At 44.2% G+C, this 24,145-nt stretch overlaps 1 protein-coding gene across 1 annotated transcript; it reads left to right on the top strand.

The window, feature by feature from the left end:
* Positions 1 to 2,345: 2,345 nt before the first annotated feature.
* kif3ca (kinesin family member 3Ca) lies at positions 2,346 to 23,146 on the top strand. The gene is made up of 8 exons (XM_076755908.1): positions 2,346 to 4,431; positions 15,407 to 15,508; positions 15,684 to 15,806; positions 17,342 to 17,460; positions 17,933 to 18,049; positions 18,374 to 18,482; positions 18,956 to 19,101; positions 20,840 to 23,146. Exons 1-8 carry the CDS (start codon positions 3,010 to 3,012, stop codon positions 20,925 to 20,927), a joined length of 2,226 nt encoding a protein of 741 aa, XP_076612023.1. The 5' UTR covers positions 2,346 to 3,009; the 3' UTR covers positions 20,928 to 23,146.
* The last annotated feature ends 999 nt before the right edge of the window (positions 23,147 to 24,145 follow it).

Genomic DNA, 24,145 nt, shown 5'->3' with positions numbered 1-24,145 from the left:
CATGTCTTAGCACTGAAATCCTCCCAGATCAGGGTGCATTCCTGTATTTCGCTGCATGGGGCCCCCAAGGGTTTGTCTCACAATCCAACACAAACAGCCAGCAGCTACCAGTCAAACCTCGACGCCGCTCTGCACATTTACAGAGGACGGCTGTCTTCACACCTTCAGCATCTGTGTGACAAGTAAACCGGGTGACCCTGCGGGTTTTTAAAGTTTGTATTTGCACAATCATGCCTTTAATCAGCAGCGGACGGTTATAAGCTGACAGGAAATGGGGGGAGACAGAGGGGGGATGACATGTAAGTGGGAACTGAGCAACAGTACAGGACAGAGTTTGGTATGCATGTTGATCACTGGTCACCAGGATGTCCCGACCGTGTGCTCAGCTTGAAGAATCTGCTGCTTGCCCCGACAGTTAAAACACATTTTACTCTATATTAGAGCTGAAATAAGTTGTCAGCTTCTCAATTGGGAGGATTTTCAGGGCTTTTCTTTGTCATGGTGATCCTAAACTTTTCAATCCGTTTTATTTCTCCTTCAGTTTTTGTTCAGATTTTGTTTGGAAATTAGCTTCAGCTTTATGTCCTTTGTACATTTCATCTGCTGCATTGCTAATCTGTGTGCAACTACATGTATCCAGAACAGCCACTAAACCTTGAAGTTTTCAACTGCTGGTGTGCAAAACAAGGAATTCAGTGACACTGAGCTTGATGAAACTGTAGTGGGAATTTTTGAATGTTTTTCTGACGCTGTATAGGCCAAACAGATACATTAAATAATCAAGAAAATAATAATCTATGATGAAAATAATTGATAGTTGCATCCATTCTACGATTTACACTTTCAACATTTCCAGTAGAACTCTGTATTTTCAGCACAATCAGTACAATAAAACCCTCCTTTCTGTAGAAAACAAAGCACTACCTGTTAATTAACCGATTAGTTGTTTTTCTTGTTCTGGACTGATCATTTACAATCACATCAATTCTTGTTTCCCAGCCAGACTTATTTTCAAATCACGTGACCACCCAGAAATTCTACCTTGAACTGTAAAGCCCCGCTGACTCGCACTTCCCCAAGAGTGACTCATGAAAGGTGATGCCTCAAGAGCCCCAGCTGAGGGGATTTTAAGTACGAGCCTGGTTATCAAGTGCTGAGTTCCCCCTGTGCCAGAGTGTTTCCCTTCTCTGGTCATCAAACCTACGTCGGCATGATCATGTTTGAAATGGGAAGAGATTATATGGAGAGATTGATAGGTTTAAAGGGAATCATCTGGAAATCCCCCCCCACACACACTCAGGGTCAGTTGGAAACCAGTATCTCCCCACTTGTTTGAGTATTTTTGCAGTGAGGTACTATTAGTACTTGTACTTTAGTAAAGGACCTGAATGTATACTGAATACATGTGCTCACAGGAGTCTCCTGACCTCCTTTGGTGACTTTGACCGCCTGCAGGTCATTGTGTATTCCACACTTATGGCACCAGGTGGCGCTGCTGTGTCGTGGTTCAACGGTTAAATAAGCCTGGTAATGATTAATTTTGCATTTGGCCCCCTTGTCCTCAATTTGTGCCACTTTGGGAGCCCAGTTGTATAAGAACTGATGGGAAGGAAGAATAACGTTCACTGAGTTCAGCCAGAAGCAGGAGAAAATCATTCTTTTCCTCCACATGTTGAATTCAAAAGTCACAGCAGTTTCCAGTTAGATGTAGTACTGATGAATTGGCTCGTACAGGAGCACACAGGGATCTTCCTGTGGACAGTAAAACCAAATTTAACTGAACTGTCATCTCCATTTGAAGACCGGCATTAAATCTTTGACGTTCATTCACATCAAACATATAAACCCTTTAATATATTGCAACCACAGACAGATTAGATAGATTTATGCCAAGTTATGCATCTGCTCCACCACATTTATTTGATATAGATATAAATCAGACAATAAATTATGATATATTATTATTGATTAAGCTACTCAGCAGTTTTCAAAGTAGTTAAAATTAACCCCAACGGTACCAGCTGCGACGTTAAAGTGATGTACATCAATGCACCACTAATTGTAATCCAGCAATACAATATGATCCTGAAATTAGTATTTTTACTTTGGTACTTTACGTGTATTTAATGCTACTTGGAAGTAAAATATATGAGTCCTTCTCCCACCACTGAGAGCAACAATGGCCAACATACCCTGTCTTTATGCAGAAAATGAATAAATATAGAGTAATAGAGTACTTTAAATACATCAAGTGTGTGGTTCTGTTTATAAACAGTTACATTTACCAACTGAACAAACACTGAGTGGAACTTCATTTCCCATGATCCCTTGTTCCGCTCCGCAGTGATGTGGGGTGTGGTGGTTGAATGACTGTGTGTGTGTGTGTGTGTGTGTGTGTGTGTGTGTGTGTGTGTGTGTGTGTGTGTGTGTGTGTGTGTACAGGAGGGAAGCTCCGTCTCTCCGCACACACCGAGAGCCGCGAGCCGTGAATCCGCCTCGGAGCATCAGTGAGCGGGGGACAGGAAGATGCGGGCAGCGGTCTGCGGCGGATCCACCGGGCGTGTAAAATCCGGACGACATGAGTGAGACAGCTGAGCGTTTTTACTGTCGGCATTGTTGGATTTTTCTCCGCCGAATGAATCCGGACGTGTAGCGGCACCGCAATGGAGCGTCGACCCAACGCGTGAGAGCCGCTGACCGTCAGTCTAGCCTGTTTGAAAGCTAATATTAGAGACAATAAGCAGAGGAAATCAGCCATCACACATGGTGGCATTTCTTAATTTCACTTGGTTACTGTAGGAATCTGTGTTATTAGGCGCTGTCGCTGTTTTCCTTTATGATCTGATGAAGAAGCCATACTGAATTTGTTATTAATGGTTAGAAAATTCATTGGTTACACAATTCACAGGCGCACAGGAGGCAGATTGAAGGCATCAGGAGGGTTTCCAGCCCACTTTGATTTAGATGATATAAATTGTGTGTTTGCTTCATTAGACCAAGAAACCAGTCATGTCAAAAAATAAGAGCAGTGAGTCAGTGAAGGTGGTGGTCCGATGCCGTCCACTGAACCACAAAGAGGAGTCCAACGGGCCTGCAGGGGGCATCGTGCAGATGGACATCCGGCTCGGGCAGGTGATCCTCAGAAACCCTCGAGCGCCGGCCAGCGAGCCCCAGAAAACGTTCACGTTCGATGCAGTTTATGATGCCAACTCCAAACAGCGAGACCTGTACGACGAGAGTGTGAGGCCGCTGATAGATTCGGTGCTCGCAGGGTTCAATGGAACCATATTTGCCTACGGGCAGACCGGAACTGGGAAGACGTACACCATGCAGGGGGCGTGGATGGACCCAGAGAAACGGGGGGTGATCCCCAACGCGTTCGACCACATCTTCACGCACATCTCCCGCTCGCAGTCTGATAAGCAGTACCTGGTGCGGGCGTCCTACCTCGAGATCTATCTGGAGGAGGTTCGGGATCTCCTGGATCCCAAACATGGTAACGCCAGAGCCCTGGAGCTCCGGGAGAGTCCAGAGTCCGGCGTGTACGTGCGTGACCTCACATCGTGTGTCTGCAAGAGCATCAAGGAAATCGAGGAGGTGATGAACATGGGCAACCAGGCGAGGGCGGTTGGGGCGACAGACATGAACGAACACTCGTCCCGGTCCCACGCCTTGTTCCTGATCACGGTGGAGTGCAGCCAGCCCGGACCGGATGGGAGGAAACACATCCGGGTCGGCCGCCTCAACCTGGTGGATCTGGCTGGCAGCGAGCGCCAAGCCAAGACAGGCGTCCAGGGAGAGCGCCTGAAAGAGGCCGCCAAGATCAACCTCTCCTTGTCAGCACTGGGGAATGTGATCTCGGCGCTGGCCGACGGGCGCAGCAGCCACGTGCCGTACCGGGACTCCAAGCTGACCCGGCTGTTGCAGGACTCTTTGGGCGGGAATGCAAAGACTGTCATGGTCGCCACCTTAGGCCCATCTCCCCAGCACTACGACGAGACCCTCACCACCCTCCGCTACGCCAACCGGGCCAAGAACATCCAGAACCAGCCCCGAGTCAACGAGGACCCCAAGGATGCTCTGCTGCGCGAGTTCCAGAGGGAGATCGCCCGCCTCAGGGCCCAGCTCAACCACAGGAAGTGGAGGAGCAAACAGAAGAAGGAGCAGGTGGACGGCGAGGGCTGGGAGAGGGACGGGGATGAAGACACAGAGGCTGAGGAAGAGGAGGAGGAGGAGGAGGTCGTGGAGAAGGAGGTGGAGGAGTATGTGAAGCTGGAGGAGCAGCGGTTGGAGATGGAGAAGGAGGCCATCAGGGGAGATCAATTCATGTTGGCTGAGGAGAAGCAGAGGCTCCTGGGAGAGAAGGAGAGGATGATGGGAGATCTGAGGAAGGAGCAAGAAGCCACTGAGCAGCTGACCGCCAAGTACAAGGTGAGACTCCAGACAGTCGCTTCATCCATTCATTCATTCATCCATTCATTCACACACACACACAGTCCAGGAAGTCAGATTAAGGACATGTGGTCTGTGGGATTAGCACGTGTGATAATCTGATGAGCTGTTAGTAAGGGACATTGTGGACAGTAGCCGCCTCACATCTAGTTACATCTGTGTGTGTGTGTGTGTGTGTGTGTGTGTGTGTGTGTGTGTGTCAGAGATCATACATACTGTACTTCTGTGCATCTCACACACAACATCACAAACAAACCGCGTTCTCCTGACGTTCAGGTGCTGATGTCAGATTTTGGTGAAAAGGGAACTCTCTTTCTGCATTAAAGGGATTCTCCAGCAGTCGAGTAACGTCCTTCCATGGAGTCTAGAGACTTGTGGGAAACAGATTAAAGAAGAGGCGGAGACATCTTGACTTGTATTAGTGAAGGAAGGTGACCCTGATGACATTATACAACCCTCACAGTCTGAGGAATAGTCCTAATGATGGGAAAATTACATATCATAATGAATAAAATTGGCTGAAAATTGGCATTTTAAGCCTTTTTTCTGGTGGCTGTGGCTCAGAAGGTTGGCGGTTCGATCCCTGGTCTCGGCAGTCTACATGTCGAAGTGTCCTTGGGCAAGATACTGAACCCCATATCACCATCGTATGAACGTGTGTGAAAGGGTGAACGCAGGCTTGTGCTGTAAAAGCGCTTTGAGTGGTCGTCAGACTAGAAAAGCACTAAATAAATACAGTCCATTTAAGTCTGGACCATGACCATGCTGATGTCCAGGGTCGGGCTGTCAACCCATCATCAAGTTTGTGTGTCCCAGTTCTCACTAACTAGTTTTAAACTGGTGATTTCCTAAATCTGGTTGCGCCATTAAAAAAAAAGGACTTCTGTTCTAATTGATTGGTTTTATTTACGCATGCAGTTTGGAATGAGCTCTTCTTTGATGCTAACCCGGCCATAATCTGTTCAAATGCTTTCTTTTTTTGGTGTGCTGCGTCGATTTTGTGACATCTAAATTTAAGATCTTCACTTTATTTCGTTATTAAAACGCATTTTGACAAGTGTCAGGTCAAACATCTGGACCACAGTCCACATAATCTCTTTGACTCCTCAGTCTTAACGGGTCATATGTTGGCAGGATCGCTGTAATCCATTCAGTTTGCTGCACACCGGGGGTTGATACCCAAAAGGGTTTGAGTCCTACAGGAGCCCGACATGGACAAAAGTGTTTTGCTATTATTTCTAGTGTTTCTACAGATTCTTTTAGCTGTGTGTTCACGCTGTAGACATTTAACCTGCTTCAGTATCACTAATAAACACTTACACCAGTGCTTCCAGTGACTGGTGCCATGTGTGTGTTTGTGGCTGCTGCAGACTAGCCGAGCGTCTCATATGTCCAGACAGGAACCGGTGACCAGTGTAGCTTAAAATGTCAGTCCTCTCTGTGCCCTGTACACACACACACCGACACACACGGGCATCAATCAAAGACCGAGTCAGAGCTGAATTAATTGCTCTGCATATCCCGTCGATAAGTCACCCATGCAGAATGACGTGACTGCAGTCTGCGATTCAGTGGCTCCCATCAAACATGAGACGCTGCTGGGTCAGCCCGCTGAGCCCGAGGCCCCAGCGTGAGGAAACCAGAGGAGGGAAGAGATATTTTCAGTGTCTGTATGGGAACAATAGAAGGGCAAGTTAAGGTTGTAGTAGCCTCTTTTTTTTTTTTTTTTGGTTTTCTCTTTGCTGATGTTCTGTGTGTTTTCCCCTCAACCCACCGGGGTGCCTTTAAGGGCTCCGAGAGCAGAGTTCGACTTGCATGTGTTCAGCTGTGGGTGAATTTTCCAGTTCAGAAAAGGTTATAGAGTACACAGCATGCACTGTGGCTGCGCTGCTTTCTGGTCTGTTGAAGCTGCTGTCAGTCAACAGATTGATCTGTTTGCCTCTTCTGTAATGGATTTCTTCCATGTAGGGCAAAATGTTTGAGAGCAGATGAATAGAAATGATAATTCTCTTCATACTGATATTGATGTACAGTGGATCACAGCATGGGAAATGTGTGCAGAAACACTAATATTAAATTACACGTGTAAGAGGAAAACCTCATTTAGTTCTTTTTTAAACACAGTTTGATTGAATTCACTAACTTGGAAACGTTAACGTCATGTGACGCGATCATACCACGAGATGATAACACGAGAAGTCAATAAACAGTGATATCCAATCATCACATGACGCTGCAGCTGTGTCTTCGTGGTAAACATCAGTGCAAACGTCTGATGAAGGATTCCTTCGCTTTGGAACAGATTATAGATTAAAGCAGCCTCGCGTAACGCCTTTGTGTCCAGAGGGTCCAGGTCCCACTGAGGACTGGTTGTATGTTTGTTTGTACCAAGATGTACAAGATATGCTGCCAAGAAGTGATTTTCAGCAGCGCTTAAGTGTTTTAGGAGGAATGTCTTGAAGTGAACGACTGTCCATGGTTGTGTACTTGTGATGTATTTTATGTAATGAGTGCACACTGCAGCATGTACTCAGAAGAAAAGGTCAAAAATCCCTCAAATTGGCAAAAATATTTGTGCCGACCTACAGTAAACTCGTTTCTAAGTGCCGTGTAAGCTCTCATCTGTAGGATGTGGCCCCTTTTCTTGCTGAGTGAGGGTCCGAGTTTGGGGATGTCCCATGAGACAGAGTTAATGTACGTCCTGCTTTCATGTCCCTGTCTGTCTCATATTTCTTCCCCTCACGTCGTCCTCCAAAGCGCCGCGCTAATACTGCTTTGTGCAAAGCGTATAAAATCTGTGATCACACAGAACTGTTCAGAGGGTCTTTGCCACTGTGTGTGTGTGTGTGTGTGTGTGTGTGTTTGATGCTGACTGGGTGGCTGCTGAGTGAGGTCAGTGCAGAGGATCAGCAGAAGCTCTTCTCCTCTGCGCCCCGAGGAGGAAGATGATTAAGGACCTGAAGTATTTCCTGCCTTTGATGCATCAGCCTGTTGGTGTTCGTGCCAAACTCGTCAAGCACAGTTTGTCAAGCAAGACGCAATTTAGTTAGTCTGTTCCAAGATGTGAACGTTCAAAGTGGTGATTATATGGATCTTATTGCTCTGTGTCACAGAGCTCCTTTATTGTCCAAAAACTATGAAAAAGACATGAGTGAACCATAATATTACACATGTTCCTTCACTGTGCTGAACATGGTCACTGTAGTTTATGAGTCAGTGCCACATACACCAACCTGCTGCTGTAAATTTGCATTAGAGCACCAAATCTGTACAAATCCGCCGCTGAAAATAGTCCCTAACAAACTCACCGTTTCTTCAGGTTTGAGTAACTTATGCTAAAAACTAGGACGTTTAGGACATTTTGCAGTTGTATTTTAATTTAAAAGTATACATTTGTGACTCATTTTTAAAGATTTACATCTTCAGTCGGAATGAATGGACTTGAGGATGAGTGCTATAGGCTGAGAGATGGACTGACACACCTGGTTCTGAGACAATAGAATAGAAAATCTTCTATTGTCTTCTATTGTCTATAGTCTTCTAAGCAGACCTCCTCGTCACTGTTCTTATTGAAAAACCTCTAGTTTCTAATATTTAACCCAACATATAGATCATAGATAAAGGATGTAAAGATGGTACAGTACATGCAAGTTTTTCATCCTTTTAGCTCATAAAAATCCTGGTGCAGTTAAATTTCCATATTTAAGAAATATAGTAACAATGTATCAGTTTGCCCTCTGATGATCAAAAGCAATAATTCATCATTAAACTTCTTTTTTGATCCTATGACAGCGCTCAGACAGATCCAAGAGACCCCAGCTCAGCTGTCCTCTGATTGGCTCAGTCTGATATTAGCCCACCAATCACAGATCATGGCCCGCAGGGTCCATTTTTCTCCCTGCTCTGACAGCCAATGAGAGAGAGGTTGCTAGGCAGAGAGACGCTGAAAGAGGCAGAGAGAGAGAGGCTGGAAACATGGTGGAAATGAGCTCAGAAATAACCAATTATAGATAACATCGGACTGAAAGGCACAGGAGTCCCTCTTCCTCTCGCTCTTCCTCACGCAGAAACATCCAAAAAGACACAAACAGCGAGTGGAAGTAGGTCAGGGACCAGCCTTGTGAGAGTATGTGGGGTCAGCTGGTGTTTCTGCAGGGTGCTGTCAGCTAACTGGCCTCGGAGGTGCAGCGCTCCATCTGTGGATTGTGTTGGTGCAACTGTTAGTTTAGCTGCTGCCTGCTCGGCTGGAAGCGCCACCACCGATTTACACGGCCAACTGCGACGGTGGACCAAAGACTGTTGGCTCTGATGTGCCAAATCTTCCTGATTCTTGAAGCAACAATAAAGCAGACGCGCAAATTTCACACCATGAAAATAGATTAAGAGCTTAAAATGCATTCAGATATACCAAACCTAGTGTGTCATGCCAGACATTTTGTCATGTCCCGATAACCTCACCAGTTATTCCACCACAGTATTCCCTCTTCAGTGCCTTTCAGCAGCACCACAGCGCGTCTCTTGAGTCAGGTGCAGTCTGTGCTGTTATGAAACCGTCAGGTATCGACACAGTCGCTGTGCAGAGCTTCGTGCTGAGCAGCAGGTCCTCATCGGGAGGCTGCTGCGTCCGTCCCTCCAGTGGACTATTCTTAGATCCATTTTTCTGGGTCGCAACTGTAACATCTCCCTTCTTCTTCTTACTGTCTCTCTCTGCTCCACATCACATACCTCCTCCTGTCTGCCCCCGTCTGTAGGCCTTAAAGCTATCTGAACTTTGGACCTCGATGCATGCTTTTATTTTCTTACCTGATCATTTACTCGATCATTCAATTTCTCTCGAGTTTTCTGAGATCTTACTTTAACTCAACGTGCCTTTTCTACTACTTTGTTTGGCAGTTTTACACCTTCTCGGAGAAACGGCACAGGAAATAGGTCGATTTCACGCGTCTTAAATGAAGAGTTACTGTTTGAGAATATCACCAGAAATTTGGATCAAACTGGAGTTTTAAGTCTTATTTATGGTAACAGGGAAATGAAATCAGCACAGACTGCTCTCAGGGGTGTGAATGTAATAAACTGAAAATAAAAACTCCTCCGTGGCACGCTGCCCAGATAAAGTGTGTGCGTGGGAAAACACTGAGCTGCTTCTATCCGGCTCTTTTGTACGACGCCCAGCGAAGAAGCTGCGTCGTCGGGCTGGAGAGCAAACAGAGGAGGCTGACTCGGCCTGGAGCGGGACGATAATTCAGTCTTTCAGAAGAAAAACAAACACGTTTTTACCACGAACGCTTCACCCAGTCTTTGCTGTCTTTTGTTATATTTTACACACACACACATGCGCGCACACACACACACACACACACACACACACACACACACACACACACACTCTCTCACATATGTAACGTTATGGATAGAATGACTGCTTCCTGTTTATATAGCTGCCTGCCTGTCTAATTAGAGGAAAAAGTCTGAACAGAAAGGGAGGCGTGTGTGTGCGTGTGCACGTGTGTGTGTGTGTGTGTGTCTGTGTGTGTTCACACGTGTGCGTCTGTGTTGGCTAACGAACAGAAAGCGCTCATCGCTGCTCTCCATCTTTCAGCATGGAAGCCTGCATCACTGAAATATTGATGAATCAACTCTGTGTGTGTCCATGTGTGTTTGTGTGTGTGTGTGTATGTGTGTGTGTTCACGATCTGAGCATCCAATCATGGGATCAGTGGAGAAAGCAGAGCCAGTTCTTAAAGAATACACACTCCTCTGTCTCGAGAAGCGTCTGCATGTAAACATGAAATGTTAAATATGTTCATCTTCTATGGAACTCAGAGTGAAAAGGTCCATTTTTGTCGGACACCTGATGTAATATTTTGCTAATTTAACGACTGCAGCCTCATAAAAAATACAAGATAATTATGTAAATGTCTGAATAATTAATGTGGCCAGTTTTTTCCAGGACTTCAGAGGACAAAATGAGTTAACCATGAACCTTCTTGTCTTAAAAGAGTACAGCACCTGTTAGCTGCCGCCCACATTACCCACAATGCAACTTGATTGGTGGCAGGAGGTTTAGGTGTGCTATGCTAGCAGCAGCTAATGTAGCCGCTAGCGTGGGCTACAGAGTTCTGGTAAGCTCACTGTCTAACTGCGCGACTCCAGATTTCTTTAGTTTTTACTTCAGCTCTAACTGACACCGACTCAAGTGACATCACTTAAGGCAATTTATCAGACTTTGCGCAGCCAGTTCACGAGAAACGATTCTTAGATTGATGTATAAAGATATTTTACATTTTTTTTTATTAAAACAGTATGAAAGGTCACACTCTTTCCTGCTTTGCCGACAGACAACGGATTTGTCACGTGAACGCAAACGTGTTGTGAAGAGTTTGCTGGAGGATAAAATCTCCCGCTTGAAACTGACGAACGTGAATAAAAGAGGAACTTTATCCTGTGAGGAAAACGGGACTCTGATCTGCACGTTGCTTTGTCGTATGAGCTAATTTGAATAAACAGCAAAATAAGTCATTTTTTAAAGGGACTCTGGCAGGATGAAAGGATGTTTTTCAGGTTAATCTGGGGTTCCCTGTCTTACGCTGGGATCTGCTGGTTGCCTGTCACACCCTGGATCTCCCTTGTGTGTTTATTAGATGCAGGAGATGACTGACAGCGAGCGAACGGTAATAAGATTTTAGGCTTTAAGTCGCGGCTCCTTAAGTGGTTTTAGCATCGACCAGGACTGATGTGAACCAGATTCTCAGAGGTGGTCTGACCTTTGTTCCCTCTGTTTGTTCGACTTGTCTTTCGTGCTAAGTGTCTCTTGTCTTTCTACCTCTCTTCTTCTTCTTCTTCTTCTGTCTCTTCCCGGCAAGCTCTCCGTCTCCGCGCTGCACACACACGAGAGCCGTCGTCGTCACATTGTATTTATAACCCGGTCGCTCCCAGCAGGCCTCTGCCTCGCCGTGATTGGCTGGCTGATGCGGATGAGCCAGCTCAATATGCAACACTTCCCTTTCTCCTCACTTTCCCATCAGGAAATCAAATCAGTCACAGCCAAAAGAATTTGGAGCGGGCAGATTATACATGTGCACACAAATATGCAGGCTGGCACACACACACGCACCCACACGCTCCAGGAAAAGTGTGATGCTTTTATAAATGCTTCAGTGTTTTCTTAAGCTGTTTTTATCCTGCAGCATCTAAAAGCATATGGATCGTCTCACTATATCGGATATTTACTAACATCTAGGCGTTATTATAGAGTATATAGCTATATGTAGATGTAGTTATATTTGCTCTTTTGTTTGTTTTATTCAGATTTCTTTGTTTTGAATGTTTGATATTTGCTCGATTTGATTGAGTTTTATTTGGCGACCGCTAACACAAAGTTTTCAGACTTGATAAGTTTACACTTCTTTCTGCTCGTTTTCTCACATGAATTATTTACTTATATTGTTTATTGTGAGTTTTCTGTTAATTTCATTGGTTGCACTCGTGTTTCTTGCTTATATTTATTTCACGGGTTTGAAATAAAATGAAAATCTAGTTGAAGGATTTGAGATCTGCTTTATTGATCAAGCAGACAGAGAGGCAGCCAGGAAGATGTAGACACAGGAAGGTTTATAATGACATGATGAACAAACTGAGGCTCGACTGTGACCTTTAGAGAGCATCAGACATCCTGACTGCATCTGTGTGTGTGTGTGTGTGTGTGTGTGTGTGTGTGTGTGTGTGTGTGTGTGTGTGTGTGTGTGTGTGTGTGTTTGTGAGAGAGAGGCTGAAATCTCAGTCTGCAGGGATGCCTGGAAACAGAATAATGAGTTGAATGACAAGTGAGTCGTGTCTCATGTGATTGAAGGTCATTTGGACACCTCACTGAGTCACCACTCCTCCTCCTCCTCCTCCTCCTCCTCCTCCTCCTCCTCCTCCTCCTCTCATGTCTTCTTTTCATCTTCACCTCTGGTAAATCAGCTCAGATGTGAAAGAGCTTGACCTGAACACCAAGAACATGCTTGGAAATCTGTCCTGGGAACCCATGACACCATGACTGCAGTAAATTTCAGGAGAAAATCATTTCTTTCTAGACTGAGATGAGATAAAAGCTTCATTTAAGTCCCTGAAAACAGCATCTTACAAAACAACCCCACCGCTTGGTACTATTAGTCACTGCTCTGCAGCTTTTGATCATATTACATGATCTTCCTGACCAGAGATATGATCAAAGAGGGTTAAAAATGCATTTCTCATTTCATCTCCACTATAAAAGTGCATCAGTGGGCATATGTTCTTCAGATGGATGCAAACATTATTTCATGGCATCATCCTCCTGCAGCAAAGAGCACCGGGAGCTAACAATGCTAGCAAGTTCAGGAAAAAAAGACTCTTATGCACTCAATGCTAGCAGGCTGTTTTTAGGATATCCAGAGGACGTGTACAACATTTGAACGTTTGTTTGATTTTAATTTGATGCTGCTGCATTTGTGAGTTGATGTAATTGGGGTTTTGACACAGTTTTCATGAAGCCAGTGAGACTCACATTACATCGTGTTGTCTTTTTTCTGATGTTAAAACACGATTATGTATTTTCCTGGCTAGAAAATAGCATGATGTGTGTTGCAAGTGCCTGGCGGAGGAGAAACTGAACCGCCGAGTTAAATGTAAAGGGTCAAGCTGTCCATTTAAGTCCACTCCTGCATTATAAAAGGCTGAATGTACAGCATTTTCATCCATTCAACAAGCCTATCAGGGGGACGAGACATGGATGCATGGGAGAGAAAAAAAAGCCTGACATGAATCAGCCCTTTAATGAAGCTGAAAGAATATGACAAAACACAAAGAGCAGCAAACCAGGCAGTCTCACACACACACACACACACACACACACACACAGAACACAAAGACAGCTCCAAACAAAGAGGCTTTCTGTAAAATCCTGCTGCAGACGCATCCTCTCTGAAGGACTCCACTGTACTCTCTGCATGAGTCTGAGTGTGTGTTTTTGTGCATGTAATAAAGAACGTATAGGCTGCACACAGTTGACACACACACTGTCTTTTTGTATAAAGTCCTGAGACTGGAATGTGGCCAACACACAATGGCCGTGGCCCCTGCTTGCCCTTTAGAGCCCGTTTGTTCTCCCTTTTCCCCTCCGGATCTTTACATTTTCTTCATCTCCTTTTCTCTTCCTATCCTGTTTCTTGTCTGTCTCCCTGTCTTCCTGCTTCGCTGTTCATTTTAGATATCTGCCCTCAGGACAGAGAACATGTGTGTGATCATGTGTCTGTGTGTCTGTGTGTGTGTGTGTGTGTGTGTGTGTGTGTGTTTGAATCACCTTCAGCACAGATTGCATCACTGTGGCCCCAGGCCTTTAATCTCCACAGTAACCAAAGATGCTGTGACCAGAGGCATGAAATGATAATGACTCCTCTTCAGAGCTAACGCACATATTTAAAAAGAGACTATGCAGCGTAGAATTTCCTTTTAAAAGCTAGAAGTAATAACTAGAAAGCACTCAGAGAGAGCAAAACTCAGAACAACACTTAAAAATGTTTAAATATTGTTAATATGAATACATGATCCAGATACTTTTTAAATTTATTAAGCGCTATAGTTCCTGAGAGGTGAGCAGAAATGTGAGAAAACAAGAATAACAGCCATGCTTCCAGCTCTGTGCCAGCTTTCAGCTAAATGCTAACCTCAGTATGCTAACATGTTTACACTGACAATGCTAGTAATGTTTACCTACTATGTTAAACATCTTAGTTTAGCTTGTTAGCATGCTAAACTCTAATGTTTGTCCACCATGTTCAGCATCTTAGTTTAGCATGTTAGCATGCTAAACTGTAATGTTTGTCCACCATGTTCAGCATCTTAGTTTAGCGTGTTAGCTGGCTAAACTCTACTGTTTATATACTATGTTCAGCATCTTAGTTTAGAATGTTAGCATGCTAAACTGTAATGTTTAGCTACCATATAACATCTTAGTTTAGCATGTTAGCATGCTAAATTCTAGTTTATCTACCATGTTCAGCATCTTATTTTAACATGTTAGCATGCTAAACTGTAATGTTTAGCTACCATGTTCAATATCTTAGTTAAGCCTGTTAGCAAGCAAGTACAGGTGGGGCTGATGGGAACATAGAGCTAGAGGAAAAGTCACCAAAGACATTTGTGCTGTCATTTTGATGTTCAGTTATCAGAAAACTTTGACCTGCTGATGGACCAAATTGTTATCAGACAGCAGTTGACAGGCAGGTCGATGCCATATTTTACACTATGTCATTTTGTTCTGGTCCACTCTTGACTGTGATTCATGTCTGAAGTCTGAGGCGACGGCAACGTTTGAGCTGAGCTCAGCTTGTTGTGGCACGGTGTCATCATGGGGAGGTTAAGCTGCCCACTCCAGCTCCGTCTGCCTCATCAGCACAATGTCTGCACTGACTGCAGCTCCAACACACACAAACACTCACAAAGACTTAACTGTCAGATGTCCACATGAACGTAGTTTGACCCCCAGAAACTCAATCTTATGTATTTTTCTCAAAATATTTCACCTCAACTCTCAAAAGATTCCCACCCACTCTGTAAAATCCTCAAAACCACAGCTTTATAATAACAAAACAGTGAAGCTCAAATTAGTAACGAACCTACAGAATCTGCATTTACAACTGACAGTTGGCTTTAATACATTTAATAACCAGAGATGTTTGGATCTTTAATTCCTTTAGAAACTGATTTTCAGTTTATAGCATCTATACCTTACACATAAAGTACAAAGTATGAACAAACTTGATGTATTTAAACCTCTTGATGTACAGATTGTGAAAGGGACTGACACCGAGAAGCTGTGTCGGTCGACACCTCTGCAGGACGTGAGGCTTCTTTACAGACGCTGCAGCTGCTGCAAGGACAAAACATTCCTTCATCATAAATGTCAATCCGAACCTTCTTTTGTTTGTCTCAGGCGATGGAGAGCAAGCTGCTGGTCGGTGGAAAGAACATCATAGATCACACCAATGAGCAGCAGAAGATGCTGGAGATGAAAAGGCACGAGATCGCTGAGCAGGTATTTTAGCACATTTGTTCAGTGCACAATGCGTGCTTAGGCTACAGGAAGCCTGCTTTAAAAGTTGTATGTTTAGTTTGAGAGTTAAGTTTCACCTGCAAAATACACTGAATAAAAGCAAAATGAAGGAGATGCTGTGCAGACAGAGAGGTGACATGCCGCCTGGTGCTTTCAGTCACGGAGTGAGAGGGAGATTCAGCAGCAGATGCTGATGCAGGACGAGGAGACGCTGGAGCTGAGAGAGACTTTCACGTCCCTGCAGCAGGAGGTGGAGGCCAAGACCAAGAAACTCAAGAAGGTAAAAGACGCTGCGTCTGCACAGAAGCATGCACACATAAGCTGCACATACAGGAGGGCTGCAGAACAGAAGAATAAACACACACAGATGCATTTTGACATGTACACATATTCACATTCCTTTTTTGTTCCTAATGTCAGTATATCCCTCTTTACCCCTTTTACCCCTGACCCCTGACCTGGACCCCCTGCCTCGGACATATGCTCCATAAATCTCAGTACCTCAAGGTTTGTCCTGCCGTCCCCTCCTCTGTCCTGGACCTCTCCCTCCCTCCCTCCATCACTCTCTATCACTGTCTATCTTGGGCCTCTTCACGCTCTCCATGCTAACCTTCTCAGTCTGTTTCCCCTTCCTTGTCAAATTGCTCTGGAGCTCCCAGCCCCAGTAACTCACTCCTGAAACCTTCAGTGCAAACCCCGAAACAGCACTCCAGACATTTCCAACCCCTCCCTGCTCTTCTCGCTTCCCAATCCGCTGCACGGCCAGCAGGACTAACCCCAGGCAACCCACTGTGTGAGCGTGGATGACAATGTGATTAATGGTCCGGTGTTGATCTTTGCTCTGCTGAAGCGCTAACGCAGCAGGCGTGCCATCTACCCTTCTCTCACTGCATGGCGTCGTCTCTCTGAGGAAAAGAAGGAGGATAAAGATTGAATGTTTTCACGCTCTGATTTCAGAGGGCAGCCTGTGGAGCTTTTACACTTTAGGTTTAGGTGGTCTGACTGCAGAACTTTTTGCAGCTGATGGCTGTTAAAAGGAAGCATTTGTTAAGCTGATGTACAGTATAGTTGTGCGTTAATGGGTTAGTGCGTTGGAGTGTAACTAAGCATCAGGGCGGCCGCAAGCTAGAAAACATGCATGTAAACAGTGCACGTTTCAAGATTTCAAGGTTTGCCAGACCTCAACGATGCACACAAAGCAAAAAAAAAAACACTGGATGCAAACAGAAATATTTGTTTACAGGAAAACTCCACAGGGCGCCTTTTAAACTTTTGATGGAGAGGCGCAGTGATCTTCTCCTTTTACAGTAACATCTAGCAAAGCCACCACCACTGCAAAGGCTGCACCAGAAATAGGCTCCTATTCAGTCATGAAACGAGGGGAACTGTTCCCATCAGTGCTCTATTTCGCAGAGTGAGTGTAAGAGTGCAAACACAGGCACTGTTTGGGAATAATAAAACCCCGATTCCAAAAAAAATGCAGGCGGCACATGATGGAGTTTGTGAACTATGGTGTCGTCTCTCAGGCTAACGACACCAGGGCTAAAGTCAGGATTAGCCCACTTGTTTAAAGCCCGTGCAGTCAAAGAATGAGCAGTGTGAAAGCTCGGGAGCACAGGAGGAAGAGGAGGAAGGAGCTGGAGAGAAGGAGGGCTGCCGTGGTGCCGTGCTCCCATTGGCTGCCCAGTTCTCCAGACGCCAGTGGCTCCAGTGCTATTGCTATGGGTAACCAAGCTCCGGCGAGTCGGAGACCAGCTCGTCAGCGGCGTCTCTCCTCCTCACCCCCTCTGCTTGTCTCTCCCTCTCTCCTCGTAGCTGTACGCCAAGCTCCAGTGCATCAAAGCGGAGATCCAGGACGTGAACGACGAGCACGTGAGGAGCCGACAGGAACTGGAACAAACTCAGAATGAGCTCACCAGAGAGCTCAAGTTCAAGTGAGTCGAACAAACGTCCAGAGGAGTCAGCAAATACGCCTGATGGTTCAGCGAGCGCAGGGCTCAGATCAGATACGTGCAGGCTTCACAGGAGCTTCATTATTCCAGACAGTGAGAGGTGCTCAGAGATGTTGAGATAATGAGGGAAATCAAGTGGGAACTGGACGGGCAAATACGCATTTAACAACTCAACAATACTTCATTATTAGCATTTTATATATATAGAATTTGCATACATACAGTTAGTGAAAGCACCAAAACGAGCCAACATGAAGTGGATGTTTGTTTTCACATTTTTTCTGATTAGTTTCTCTGGTGGAAATGAACAATGTTTTTAACCATTTTTCCCAAATTGAGGTTGGATGGTTCATTATTACATGTCACTCTACAGACTTCAGTGTAAACCCCTCTGAGCCGTTTGTTCCTGGTACGTCCTCACACTAAACCTTTGCATTGCTGTGTGTACATGCAGGTATCTGATCATAGAGAACTTCATCCCTCCGGAGGAGAAGAATAAGATCATGAACAGGCTGACCTTTGACCCCGAGGAGGATCAGTGGAAGTTTCAGCCTCTTGTTCCTGCTGAAAGGTCAGCGTGGCTTTTAGATGACACGATGTTCCCATTCGGGCCGTCAGGTGGAAATAATGGCCTCTAAATGTGTTTGATTTGATCAGGGTTCATGACCTTTGACCCTCCTGCTCTCTGCGCCGCTCGCTCTTCTTCTCTTGCCTCTTTCCTGTCATCCTCCACCATTATTAAAACAGAAAAGAGACTTCTTGTCATTCACCACCGGAGAGAAAACTAGAACTCATCTCTCCTGGAGCTTCGTGAAGATGCATTCTGGGATTTTTAACATTGATTTCTGACTGATTTTTTTTGTTTCTCATTGGTCCTCCTCTCTCCCCCGTTCAGTAAATCCTCGCAGATGAAGAAAAGGCCGACGTCTGCAGTTGGATACAAACGGCCAATCAGCCAGTACGCCAGGGTTGCCATAGCGATGGGAGCTCACTCCAGATATAGGGTAAGTGTGTGTGTGTGTGTGTGTGTGTGTGTGTGTGTGTGTGTGCGTGTGTGTGTGTGTGTGATGTTACTGGAGGATGTCTGAGAAGCAACCACTTCAAAGGCTGAACATCCTCGTCCAGAGTTTTCTTCAGGGAATACAGTAAACATTAATATAATAATTGATCATATGTGAGCATTAGACATCCATGTTTCTGACCACCAGAGGAATTTAAGTCCATTATTCACTCTCTTGTAGCTCGATTTTGGTCTCCACCAACTCCTGAGACGAATATCTGCCTCTTCTTAATCTGATGTTTGGTGCTGAAAATGTGCTGTTTGGTGTGTTGGCTTTAAATTGGTCTCAGAGTACGTCACTATTAAAACATTTCTGCACGAAAACAGGGAAAACTAAAACTTCACTCTGCAGAACGTAATGCACGAAAACAGCTTCATTTCAGTGAAACATCTGTGTGTGTGTGTGTGTGTGTGCAGGCTGAGAACATCATGTTCCTGGAGCTCGACATGACTCCTCCAAACACCGCCTCACTGGATCGCCCAGCGGAGGCGGAGCCGAACCAAAGTCACTCTCTGGACAACTCGCCCACCAAGGACAGAGGCGTCCGCAAGTCTCGATCCTGGTGAGCCCGAAACCCCCTCAAATGTTGGCTCATTGGAGATCCACGAGTAGAAACTGTTGTTGAATTAGTTTGTGTATTTGTGTCCTTTTAATCTCCTTTACTCTTTGCCAAAAGGTGTTACGTATGGGCCCATATTAACTAACATATCCTGTTATATGTCCTTCAATAAGTTTCCAATTGTAAAATGTCAGTGCATATTTTGATTATTTAAAAATCTAATTTAACCATACTGGTCCAGATGATAATAATCAGACTTTCCTTTCTGAGATTATTTATATTACTTATCTACGACGGAGGATTAGGGCCACATTAAGGGGGGAAAAAAAAAATTATTTACAAGAAAAAAGTCATTATTAACGAGAAAAAAGTCATTATTAACGAGATTAAACTCATTGTTAACGAGAAAAAAGTCATTATTTACGAGATTAAACTCATTATTAACGAGAAAAAAGTCATTATTAACGAGATTAAACTCATTATTAACGAGAAAAAAGTCATTATTAACGAGAATAAAGTCATTATTAACGAGATTAAACTCATTATTAACGAGAAAAAAGTCATTATTAACGAGAATAAAGTAATTATTTATGAGAATAAAGTCATAATATTCAAACCTGCTACTTTTGGAGACACTTGGCAAAATGAGGGCTACAGAGGATTTGTTGATTTCTATTTTAGGATAGGTTTCACAAACAAGGTGTCATATTTTACATTCCGACTCATAAATTTACGGGAGAAGTCGATGGGAGAAAACGCCAGAGACGGGTGAGGATGGTTGATGTACTACACAGGGCTCTCAAGTCTCACGCATTGAGCGTGACAGTCGGTCTTTTGTCACGCACTCCCACCACACATTGTATTTCTCACGCTGAGAAAAAATACGGGTAAATTTCTCTGGTGCACCGTTGCTATGGAACCGGGGGGAATCAAGCACGTCTGCTTTGGAGTCGAGCCTGTCACTTACATGTCAATCAAAAAGTAAAGGGGCGGGCTAAAATAACGCAACAACGAATAAAAAAGAGCATTATTATCACGTGATTCTGCTACAGCGGAAACTGATCAATACTGGCCCATTGATCAGAGCATGGAAATCTAGTTAATAATGACTTTTTTCTCGTTAATAATGAGTTTAATCTCGTTAATAATGACTTTTTTCTCGTTAATAATGACTTTTTTCTCGTTAATAATGAGTTTAATCTCGTTAATAATGAGTTTAATCTCGTAAATAATGACTTTTTTCTCGTTAATAATGAGTTTAATCTCGTAAATAATGACTTTTTTCTCGATAATAATGAGTTTAATCTCGTAAATAATGACTTTTTTCTCGTTAATAATGAGTTTAATCTCGTTAATAATGACTTTTTTCTCGTAAATAATTAATTTTTTTTCCCTTAATGTGGCCCTAATCCTCCGTCGTACTTATCACTGTGAGTGTACCGTTTTTACTTGTTGATCTACAAATCAGACTTTATTTCGTGTGTAGGAATCCTGCTTTAACTGGCCCGTGTCTGTAAATGGTTTAGAGTCAGTGCATCTCTAAATGGGATTATTCAGGATTAGCCACACCCTCTCTAGGCGGTCCTAATCTGATGGTTTATCTCTCATTTGCCCAGAAGTCTGTCACCTCAATGCTGCTGGATAATCTCTCTAACCTATGTCTAAGATGTGTGTAAAGGAGATTACACATCATCCATATTTTCATGTTAATCTCTGATATATGTTTCTTTGTTTTTTGCAGGTGTCAGACCCCAAAATCCATGGCTTCCTCTTCTTCTAATGCTTCCTTGGCGGCGTGTCACACTGCCACGCCCATGGCAGCGCAGTAAAGCTTTAGTGAAGAGGGTTTTTTTATTATTATTTATTTTCTTCCTACGTTTCCTCTTCTTCTTTTCCTCTTTTTTTTGGCCAGTGATCCTCGAAAAAGACTTCTCAGTGAGGCCTGCAGCCAGGACACAAACACTCCACCTGTACTGAATGCTGACAGGTGATTGGCTGCAGTGAAGAGTATTTAACGAGGAAGTGATGGTCTGACAGGAAACTAAAGGAACCTCAGAGACACCAGTTCCTCCTGTTCTACGGATCTAAAGGCCCAGTAGAACCCCTTTTCTTCCCTGCATGTTTGAGACCATGAGCCTCGGATCATCCTCTAAAACAACAGTCTGACTGGCAGACTGGTGCGTGTGTGTGTGTGTGTGTGTGTGTGTGTGTGTGTGTGTGTGTGTGTGTGTGTGTGTGTGTGTGTGTGTGTGTGTGTGTGTGATCTGTATATACAGGGCTGTATGATTGCCTGTTTGTGTTTCTACTTGCTACCAATACAGATCTGAAAGCTCACAAACTGCTTGACTTGCCTGTAAGATATCAGTGTAAATATTTCGTGTCTTGGGGTTTTTCGGGGGGCTGGTTTGGTCCGTTTTCTGTGTGAAGGGGAGACAGTTGGCTCAGAAGTGAATTCACAGAGACGAGAGTTTATGTGTTTGTTGGCTGTTGGATTTGAGCACAGTAGAAAATAATGATGTAACATGTCGTTGGTCAGACGAGGTGCTCTGAAACCTGAATGATGACCTTTGTCGTACCTGTCGTCTCCACAGTGTCGTAATTTAAAAGCAATGCCTTAAAATAATCCCATTAAAATGAAAACAGTGAGGCATTTTTATTCATATCAGGGCAATGAGGAAAAACCAGGACACATCGACTATTGTACTGGTGACATGTTGTTGTTTTTTTTTTTTTTAGGATCAGTATCTAAGGTATAAGAAAGGATTTTAACCATATTAATGATAATACAGCACTAAGTGAGTGTGAAAGATCTCTATTGGCCGTGAAAACAAATGTAGCTCCACTTATTAGCTTTGACCATGAGCTGCTGTTACTAACTCAGCCACACACAGACGAAAAGAACCTGACGATATACTGATGTGAACACTTAAAAAACAGGATTATGATGGAAACACAGCCAGCGGTTGTCCATTTGTATGTTTGGCCACTTACTCAGAATTAAAAAAAAATACCCCATGGTCCTCTCTGCCTCCACCTCAGAGTTATTTTCACCTATCAGGACACTTCGTCATGTTTTTTCCACTCGAGCAGATTGAGATTCAGCACCATGAAAGTCCTCCCAGAGGACCGAACCCCCGGTCTCTGGTCTCACTCTGACTGGGAAGCAGCTAAACAACTGTTAAACAATCAAGAACCACCTTTTCTGAACGATGATGATACAAAACTGTGGTCACATCCACCTCAGCGGCTTCTTTAAACATTCATTGGGTGAAAAGTTCAGCAGGTGCAAAGGCTGACTCTTGAGGTGGAGGTGCACCTCACTGGCTTGTTCAGCCTGCAGTCAGGTGTGTGCAGTTTAGTGTCAGTGGGTTCTTTACTCGCTAGAGGTGAAGAGGAGCAGACAGCGGGGGTCAGGCTGACTAATTATCACTGTATTATTGATGCCAGAGATCCAGTTGCAGCTGAGCCCCCCTGCCAGGTGTTAGACAGCACGAGCAGCCCTTTACCACCAATGTGACGGGTTTTTAGCAGTTTTTACAATACTTGACACATGACATTATCCTCCACTGTGTGCAAACACGACCTGAACATCAAGCTGGCATCACTGAGAGTCAGTGAAGTTCACGTTCATCTCAAGTTCAGTAACATACAGTCAGCAGGAGGTACGCTGCCCCTCTCAACTCACTGATATGTTCAGGCCTCCCCGTCATCCATCAATTATTAATAATCAGCCATTATCCCTCATGTCAAACACAGAAAAGCAACAAATCCTCATATTTGAGAAGCCAGAAACTGTTTGACATTTCGCTCTCATTCTCAATAAATTTGGTCGCCTTCTGAAATGATCTATCAGAAATATGAATAAAATGAGAAGGAAAGGGTTAAAATACTGCGATCTGTGGTACAAACTACAGTCAGAGGCTGTTTTCAGTGAATTTTTGAGTGTTAACCTACTTCCTCCACTGTCTCAACCACTTACAGATGCACACTGTGGGTTTTATGTGTTTAGTCATCAGTATCTGGGTACATAATTGACCCAGTTTGTTATAAAAAAAAAAAAAAATGTGACTTTTAATGCTCCGAGGCTTCATGAAAATGCTCATGCCTGTGCTGCATAATGGAAGTTAAAAAACATGCAACTGTACCTTTAATGAAGTCAAAGACTCACCACAAATGGAAGCGTTTTACTGTACGTTGAGTATCTATAGAAGCTGATGTTGCACATTAATTTGGCACATTTATCAGGCCTCATTTCAGGGTGCTTCTCATCAGATTAAGACATTGAAATGTTAATATTCATGCAAAAATGAGAAAAAATTGTGTCTTTATTACTGAAAACAGCTGCTTTAAATGTTTGCTGGATGCTGTTTATTTGCTCTGTGTAATGCATTCATCTCTACCGCCGCAAAATATTCATAAATTATGGTCTAAAAATAGGGCAGACGGCGATGCAAGGATGAACGTGATTGGGTTAAATAATTTAGGAACAAAAACTAAGCAGCTGACACCAGTCTACGCTGCCTCTAAACATTTCTCATGTGAACATTTTGTCATATCAGCTGGTAAAATTCTCCATGTACGTTTCCCGTCTGTGTCAGGTTTGTAATATATTGTATAACTGTGTGTGTGTGTGTGTGTGTGTGTGTGTGTGTGTGTGTGTGTGTGAGGGCTGTGGGGGCTGTGGGGGCGGGGGAGAAGGGAAGATGCCAATGGAAGAGGGGGGGATGGACGGATGGATGCAGGGATCCAGAGACAATCAGGAAGTGAGGAACGACTGTGGAGGAGGTGGATACGGAGCCTGTTTCCATGGTAACCTGCCAGTAAAGGGTGCTGGGATGGGGATGGGGGGGATGGGGGGGATGGGGGGGGGGGGGTTGTGTATCCATATGTATGTATGTATGTAACATGGAGAGCCAGCCAGGCTGAGCTCATGTCTGTCTGACAAAAAAAAATCTAATAAAGACACTGTCACAGGCGCCTGCTGGTCCATCAGCCATGTTTCAACCCTCTGATCAATACTTCAAGATTTATTTCCGCTTATTGTGTG

This window comes from Chaetodon auriga, chromosome 18 (assembly GCF_051107435.1).
Source record: "Chaetodon auriga isolate fChaAug3 chromosome 18, fChaAug3.hap1, whole genome shotgun sequence".
Classification (NCBI taxonomy): domain Eukaryota; kingdom Metazoa; phylum Chordata; class Actinopteri; order Chaetodontiformes; family Chaetodontidae; genus Chaetodon; species Chaetodon auriga.
The sequence above is the reverse complement of the archived record's forward strand: the minus strand, read 5'-3'. Positions and strand labels throughout refer to the sequence as shown.

Coding starts and splice junctions, on each gene's coding strand:
- kif3ca (XM_076755908.1), top strand. CDS start 3,010: ATGTCAAAAAATAAGAGCAGTGAGTCAGTGAAGGTGGTGGTCCGATGC. Junction 15,509..15,683: donor GGCACGAGATCGCTGAGCAG/GTATTTTAGCAC, acceptor TGGTGCTTTCAG/TCACGGAGTGAGAGGGAGAT. Junction 18,483..18,955: donor GAGCTCACTCCAGATATAGG/GTAAGTGTGTGT, acceptor GTGTGTGTGCAG/GCTGAGAACATCATGTTCCT.